We start from the raw sequence: 8,186 nt of genomic DNA, 5'->3' as shown, positions 1-8,186 counted from the left end.
ATGCTGCTCCCCTCTCTGCAGCTCTGGTTCTGGTGAGCGTCAGGCTGGAGAAACATGAGCCAACACCGCCCTCTGGTGGCCATCTATTTAAAAGCAGGGAGCTGAGTGCAGAGACTGGGTGACCTGTCGGGTCAGTGGCCCAGGGTTTCTGAGCCCTTTAAATAAAGAAAAGGGTTCACAGGACCAGAAACAGCTTCATGGAGGAATCATGCCCCAGACTCTGGAAAAAAACACTTTAAATCTACTGTGAAAGAAATAGTGAGAACTGGGGTGGCAATGGGACAAAATGCCTTAGAGGGCAGCCCAGGGTAGGGGTGAGGGGGCAGTTGGACTGATCTGGATTCAGATTTGCCTCCTCCAGTTATATATTCTGAGTGCCTTGTTGTGGTTTAATTTTTGAGTCTCTGTTTGTACGAAAAATGAGCATAACCAGGGTTAGCTCCCTCAAAGGGCTGTTGCAAGAACTGAATGAGATAATATAGGAAATGCCTCTCAAGGGATGCTTGGCAATACTAGTTCATTCTTTCACTTATTAGAAGACACTAACCAACTGTCTCCACAGCAGTAGCTCTGGGTGTGTGTGCAGGACACTGTCGGAGTCGCACAATGTGGAGGCTTACAACCTCCTGATTTTCCCATCTCTATGCAGTGTCTGCAGTTCAATTACTTATAATCTTTAAATCAGCTCTCACATTTTTTTTTTCGCTAAATAAATTTAAAGAGAAGTTCCATATGATTTATGGGAATGGTTCATCAGAAATCAGTATCACTTGCCATAAATAAAATAGGGAGAATTGGCATTTTTTTTAGAGCTCACATCATGCTGGGCACAGCCCTAATGCTTAACTTGTTATCTCATTCAGTCCTCACCACAATTTTGTTTTTTGGGGGGTGTACTATAATTATCACCATTTTATAGATGAGGAAACTGAGGCAGTACCAGCCTGAGCTTGCTCACTCTTTGCTAGGATGTGAGATCAGCAGGTCTTAGAGAGGTGATGAAACATACCAGCCAGGGACTTTTTCCTTGGAGAAGGCAAAAGCGTTGAAGAGAACTGAAAAGGGAGTGATTTTTCTCATCATGTGTGTGACAGGCTGAACAATGACCCCTCCCCAATAATGATTTCCAAATCCCTAGAATCTGTGAATTCTTCCAAGATAAAAGAAAATTTACAGACGGGATTAAGTGACGACCAGAGAGACTGATTGTCCTGGATGATCCAGGTGGGCCCATTGTAATCAGAAGTGTTCTTCTAAGAGGGAGACAGGGGGAGATTTAATCACAGAGGAGGAGATGTACCAGTGGAATCAGAGACTGGAACCATCTGGCCACAAGCCGGGGAATGCAGAAAGAATGCCTTGCCACCTTTAGAAGCTGGAAGAGGCAAAGAAACAGCCAGGGGAACCTCCATAAGGAACTAACTATCATCTTGTGTGTGTGTGTTAGTCACTTAGTCATACCTGACTCTGTGACCGCATGGACTGCAGCCCACCAGGCTCCTCTGTCCATGGGATTCTCCAGGCAAGAATATTGGGGTGGGTAGCCATGCCCTTCTCCAGGGGATCTTCCAAACCCAGGGATGGAACCTGGGTCTCCTGCCTTGCAGGCAGATTCCTTGCCATCTGAGTCACCAGGGAAGCCTAACTCTTATTTTGATTTTGACCCCAAGACTGGTTTAGGATTTCTGACCTCAAGAACAGTAGTAGACAAGTTTGTGTTGTTTTAAGCCACGAAGCTTGTGACCGTTTGTGACACCAGCAGCAGGAAGCTGGTATAAAGGTATGGGAAGCTGTGCTGCATCCACTGAACATGCCCTCTTGTGTCACCAGTGGCCTTTGCGATCCACCTGGAAACAGTCTTCTCAACAAGGAGTCCCCTCCCCTCATCCCTGGGGAAGGACACCAGTTGGGCAGCGGATCTGCTGGGTTGGGTCACTCATTCCTTTTTCACTCAGGACTCTGTGGGCTCTGCTGGCCGCTCTAGGCCTGTTTCTCCATCTAGCACATGGGGGCAAAGCTGTGTCGTTTTCAAGGTCCTGCTCTGCAGGTCTTGCCTATGGGTCCCACCTATGGAGCTTATTAAAATGCAGTCTTCCCAGGCCTGTGCCCCAGAGACTCTGACTTGTGGGGCCCAAGTGGTGCTGGGCACAGCCCTCTTAGGGAACCCCAGTGCACACCCAGGTTAGGGAGCCAGTGGGCTGGGGATCAGGTCATGGCCTGCCTACTATCCTTTGGAATCATGCCAGTTGACAGCCTGCTCCTTGGAGCCCAAAACATAAAGTCTCCGCTCCGCCATTTCCAAGTTGGATGACCCAGGACAAATCCTTGTGCCTCTCTGGGCCTGTTTCCTTAACTTAAATTGAGACCCGATAATAGTCTATACTTCAGAGGGGGGGTTGTGAGAGTCCAACAGTTATTTTAAGTGCAAATTGCCAAGAGCAGTGCCTGGCACATAGTAGGTACTCAAGCGTGTTGCCTCTCAAAATATCAGCTGCCCAGCCTGGCATTCCAGACCCAGCCCACACCGGCCTGAGCTCTCCCGTCCCACCGCCCCAGGCCCCACCTCCTCTCCGCGCCGCTGCGGCGGGTTGCGGCCACGTGACCGTCACGTGGCTGCCGGCAGGTGGCTGCCGGCAGGTGCCTGCCTTTCCTGCTCTCCGTGTGGACCGCTCCGCCTCTCTCTCACCCCGCCTGGCAGACAGCCTCCACTGCTGGGCCCTCGCACCTGGCACGCTTTGCGGTGGTGCCCAGCGTGCCGCCGGACTTCCCTGGGGGCCCACAGCCTCTAGAGGGAGGGGATGGAGCTTTCTCCAGAGCTTTGGACCAAGCAGGTCATACTCGTGGCGGGGAGAACAGGCTGTGAGTGCTGCCACAGCAGTGACTCTCCCATGTGTCCCTATAAATCAGCAATCAGCGCTGACATTTCTTTAACTTAATGAATTTATTTTAAAGCTCAAGAATCAGTCTGCCAATGCAGGGGACACGGGTTTGATCGCTGGTCCAGGAAGATCCCACATGTTGTGGGGCAGCTAAGCGCGTGAGCCACAACTGCCGAGTCCGCACGCCCTCGCACGCACTTCCATGTCCTAGCACGCCCTAGCGTCCATCCAAAACAAGAGACACCGCCGCACCTACAGGGTAGCTCCCTCTTGCCGCAACTAGAGAAAACCTGCTTGCAGCGATGAAGACCCAGCACAGTGAAAAATAAATAATTTTAAAAAAAAAAGAAAGAAATCAGTTGATGCCTGTGTGGCTGGCCCGGGGATCACCGGCTCTCATCTCTTTGTCCCACGGTCAGGGTCAGGGTCAGTATGCTTACTCAGGGTCCAGCTGGATGGATCTTCATGTGACCCACTCTGACAGCAGATCCTAAGACCCCTGGAAATCACACCTGCTCAAGAGTAAATGTGCTCACTTAACAAAACTAGGCAACACCTGTTCATGGAAATCTACTGCTGTCCCAAGTATTAGTTTGGTGTAATTTTACATTGGTGTAAATTTTAGATTAGATTTTTTAATTACATGTAACACCAAATATGTTATTTGTGTTTAATTTTAAACTCTTTTTAAACTCTGTGTGAATTTGGGGAGTCTGCCACTGGGACATATTTTTCATAAAAGCTACTTCCTTTCCCCCCAATTTTATAAATAGTAAAAAATAACCAAATCCAACTATCTTAAGAATTTTCCCGTTAAAGTCATTAAGAGTTAAGTCTGAGAAAAACAGTATGGTTCATTGTGCTTATTATTATAAGAATTTGGGTTAACAGCTGATTATTATAAGGGTTATTTATTATGAACCGCTCAGTGAACAGCAGACATTAATATTTTATGGAAGTCGTCTTCATGGTACCAGCTCTTGCCTCTCCTGCACTCTGTCCTGACCTCCCTGCCCCACCTGTCACAGGGGACGAATACTTAACCACCAATGCCTCTGTCCCTCACCTGACCTACTCTTCCTTCCTGAGTCTGCCTCTGGCAAAATCCTATGAAAAACTGGTGTTGGGGCTGGTCCTTGTCTCCCTGGAAACCCTTGTTATCACACCCTGAAATGTCTCTCATTCCGGGTCTCACCGCTCCAAGGGTCTTCCTCTACACAGTGTCTAAGTTTCTCCCCCTGCCACTCATAGGCCGTGAAGCCATGAAGATGCTCAGGCTGGCCCAGTTCCTCAGTTCCTCAGGGACCCTCCTCTGCTCACATGCACTCCCCTGCCCCTTTGCAAGGTGAATCCAGCCCGATTCCAGACCTCTGGGCACTGTTTCCTCACCTCAGGGTGCTCATGGTGCAGCCCGACCCCTCATTACCACGAGGACAGAACTCGCTGGAGGCCTTGTTGAGCAGAGAGTAGAAGCTGGACCAGGCAACAGGGCGGGGCTTGGAGAGGGGAGGCGGTGGCTGCCGGAAAGGACGGGGTGGACACCGGCGACAGCTGGCCTAGGCGTGCCGGCGCCCAAGATGCAGCACTGGGTAGAAGCCAACTTCCGGCCCAGCTGCCGGCGTGCCTATTCACTCATTCAGTTGTGCATCTTTGGCAGTGTGGGGCCTAGTTGCCGTGTGCAGGATCTTGCAGTGGTGCGTGACCTTCTCTCTAGTTGAGGCGCCCAACCTGAGTAATTGCATCCTGTGGGCTTAGCTGCCCCATGGCACGTGGGATCTTAGTTCCCCAACCAGGGATTGAACCCACGTCCCCTGCATTCGAAGGCAGACTCTCAACCACTGGACCACCAGGGAAGTCCCCAGATACCGGTTTGATCCCTGCCGTTTTGTTCCACGTACCAAGTGTGTGGTCTTAGCTCACATCATGTCTCTGTGCCTTGGTTTCTCCCTCTAGGTAATAACATAAAGTACAAAACCATTAACCAAAAATAAAATAATATTTAAATGAACTGAATTCTTGGAGAAGATTCGTGGGGGTAGTATGAGCGAGGTAGGCAGATTTTCACTGGGATGGGTGAGAGCCAGGTTTCATAACATCGCTGGAGGCCCTGGGCCTGCCTGTCTCCTAAGCATCCCCAGGTGCTCCCAGTCCAGTCCTGGGCCTGAGGCGTTCGGTTGATGGATCTATGTACTGAGGCTTGCTTGAATCACTGCATCATTTTTATTGTCAGTAAGAAAAAGCAACACTTTGGAGATGGTCAGCTAGAAAAGAGACTGGTTATATTAAAAATGTAAAGTACAAAACTGTTAACCAAAATAAAATAAAAGAATATTTAAGAGCTGTTCTGTTAAGTGCTAGGACTTAGAAAATGAAACACACACTCAAAAATATAGCTCCTTATATCTAATAAACTGGGCTGTAAAAACATGTGCCCAGGATGATGGGGAGACATTCTGGGAGAAGGCATCCTTGGTGGTTGCTTGTGTGGTTAAGAGTCCAAACGGGGCGTCATCACCCAGCCCCTGGGTGCGTGGCCCTGGCGATGCTGCGTCCATCACCACTGCAGTGGGGCCCGAGCAGCCGGGCTTTCTGAGTGCAGGCCACTGGTGGACGGGCTCCCCACTCTTTGAGGCGTCAACGTCCCACCGCCTGTCTCCGACTCTAGAGGCCCCCATCCCTGTCTCCCCAGGCATGGCCGTGGTCAGCAGCATCTCACAGGTCGGTGGACGTGGAGTCGGAGGTCGGCTTGCCTTCTTCTGTAGGTTTGCCAGCCAGCTACATGGGAAAAGAGGATAAACAGACTCAGCCCGAGACAGGGTTCCCATGAGCCCCAAAGCAGGGCTCCCCGTCCCCCTCAGAAGGGCCCCTGAGCTGACCCCTGCCAGAGCCCATTGGGCCTGAGTGGCTGTGACCTTGGTTGACGTGACAGAGAGGCTGGGCCCTGCAGTGGTGAGAGCACAGGCTTTGCTGGTTCTGACACCACGTGAACTTGGGCGGGTTGCTTCCCCAACTTCGTGCGCCTGATGAGACCCTCAAAGGCACAGAGGAAGGTCAAGTGGATCATGTTTGGAAAGGGCCTAGCCTGGGGCCTGCTCAGTGCACACTCACAGGGGACGTGCGATTATTACAGCCACAGAGTCTGGCTTTAATGGATCCTGAGGATCAAACTGCTGGGGTGCCTTCCTGCATCTGAAGCAGACTGACGCAACAATGGGAGAAGGGACTTGAAAAGCCAGGGTTTGGAAACTAACTTTGAAATAGTAGGATTCTGCAATGTAAGTTGAATAGGAAAGTTCTTCCAAAAGAATGAAAAAGCACTCTTAGCTGCCCAGGACAGCTGGCTGCCGTGGCTCTGACAGGAGCAACACAGGATAACTCAGGCATAGGACAGTTCCAGGTCCTGAGTTCCCAGGAGCCCAGCACTGCCTCTGACACATTCCTGCGGCCCCGCGGGGCCCACCCTGCTCAGGGGCGCCCTCTGGAGCCCATAAGGAGAACTTCACTCTGGGCCTTTCTGGTCTCTGTCCCCATCCTGCGGGCCCTGCCCCCTCCCTGGAGGGGCCCCCAGGTGTAGCACACGCGCCCCACGCAGGGCCCCCCTCCCTGCAGGGGCCCCCAGGTGTAGCACACACATACCCCACACAGGTCCCCCCCTCCCTGGAGGGGCCCCCGGCTGTAGCACACGCACGCGCGCCCCACGCAGGGCCCCGTCTCCCCTCCCCCGCCCCCTTCCTCCCACAGTCCGGGGCTTACCATTGTCTTGAAGAACTGGTTCACTTTCTTCCTCTTGAGCGTCTTCTTGTCGCCGTCTGACAGCGGGAGGAAGGTCTGGCTGAGGCGGGGGGATGCGTTGGCCTCGTCCATCCCAGGCATGCCGACCACCGAGAGCGTGAGGGCTGCAGGGGAGCCGAAAGCCACCGTGAGGGGTGGGCGCAGGGAGCGCGAACAGGGTGGATGGCAGCCAAGGGGGGCAGAGACAGGGTCCCGGGGAGCCGGCCGCGGGGCAGGCGGGAGGCCATGAGCATCCGCCAGGGCCGCGGAGGCCATCTGGCCGCTTCGCGGAGCCCTGCCTGACCCCGCAGACAAGGGCCTGCATCCTGGTTCCATTAAGGCCTCATCCAAGGGCTTCTGGGCTGGAAGCGGGCCCAGGGCTGGGGTGGGGGGCAGCACCAGGGCCCTCACTTTTTCACGAACAGGGCCTTTTGCCCACGTCAGGGAGACAGTATGGGCCCACGCCTGTCTTCCAACACCGAGAACACAGAGTTCCCTGGGGGGAGAGCCTCTCCGATCAAGGTGTCATCCGGTGGTTAAGGCTCCTCAGCTTGGAGTCACAAAGGCTGCTCTGATCCTGGGCTTTGGCCTTGGGAACGTGGGGGTAAGAGCACAGAGCTCAAGGGAGTGTAGGCCTGCTGAGAGGAGGAGAGTGAAACGACTGCGGGGGCATGCTGCCCAGGCGCTGGGCACCGGTGGGGACACTGTTCCTGGGCGGCCACTACTCAGGAGCTGGCATTCTCCAAGCCTCAGTGTCCTCATCTGTACAGTGGGGCTAATCACACGGTCTCTGTCACAGGTTTGAGAGGAGGCTTAAAGCAGCGCTCCCCAACCTTTTTGGCACCAGACACCAGTTTCATGGGAAACACTTTTTGCATGGAGTGTTCGGGGGGAATTGTTCAGGTAGTAATGCGAGCAATGAGAGGCGGCAGATGAAGCTTTGCTCGCTTGCCTGCCGCTGACCTCCCGCTTGCGGCCTGTTTGTAACAGGCTTCAGACTGCTTGGGGCTTGGGGACCCTTGGCTGAAATGAAACAACAAAGGAGGAGCATTTGGCATGGAGCCTGGCACAGAGCGGCTGACACTTGAGACTTGCCACGTGCCAGATAGAGCGCTCTTGATCTGGCTGCATCCCCAGTTAGGGCCCCGGGTCCCCATGTGTGAGTCAGCAAAGGCCTTCTATATGCTGCTGATGTCCTCACCAGACAGCGAATGAGTGATGGGGGAAACAGGCATCCGTGCATCGGACCCTCTGCAACTGTAAGGTGTGATGGCAAGTTTTGTAAGTTCTGGAAATAGCCTTCCAGGCCCCAGAAGGAATCACTGGACTGAGAGACTTACCAGGGGCGGACTTCCGGTCCCTGGAAGGGGCGGACTTCCGGTCCCTGGAAGGGGCGGACTTCCGGCCCCTGGAAGGGCCTGTCTAACTGAGAACCCAGGCCCACCTGGTGTGACATCTGGAGTCTCACTGAATCCTGAGGTCCAGAGTGACGGCAGCCTCTCCCCGCTGCCCCCAGCCCTGGGCAGAGCCAGTTGG

General features: G+C 53.4%; 1 protein-coding gene across 2 annotated transcripts in view; it reads right to left on the bottom strand.

Annotated features, from left to right (window-relative positions):
* Positions 1–5,080: 5,080 nt before the first annotated feature.
* Positions 5,081–8,186, bottom strand: part of DOCK2 (dedicator of cytokinesis 2) — a 458,739-nt gene continuing 455,633 nt past the window's right edge. For both annotated transcript variants that reach the window (XM_061393166.1, XM_061393167.1), the window contains 2 exons: positions 6,633–6,775; positions 5,081–5,654 (listed from right to left, as the gene is read on the bottom strand). In XM_061393166.1, the coding sequence (XP_061249150.1) occupies positions 5,592–5,654; positions 6,633–6,775 (206 nt within the window). In that variant the 3' untranslated portion in view covers positions 5,081–5,591. The remainder of the gene's footprint in view (positions 5,655–6,632; positions 6,776–8,186) is intronic.

Source organism: Bos javanicus, chromosome 20 (genome assembly GCF_032452875.1).
Source record: "Bos javanicus breed banteng chromosome 20, ARS-OSU_banteng_1.0, whole genome shotgun sequence".
Taxonomy (NCBI): Eukaryota; Metazoa; Chordata; class Mammalia; order Artiodactyla; family Bovidae; genus Bos; species Bos javanicus.
The sequence above is the reverse complement of the archived record's forward strand: the minus strand, read 5'-3'. Positions and strand labels throughout refer to the sequence as shown.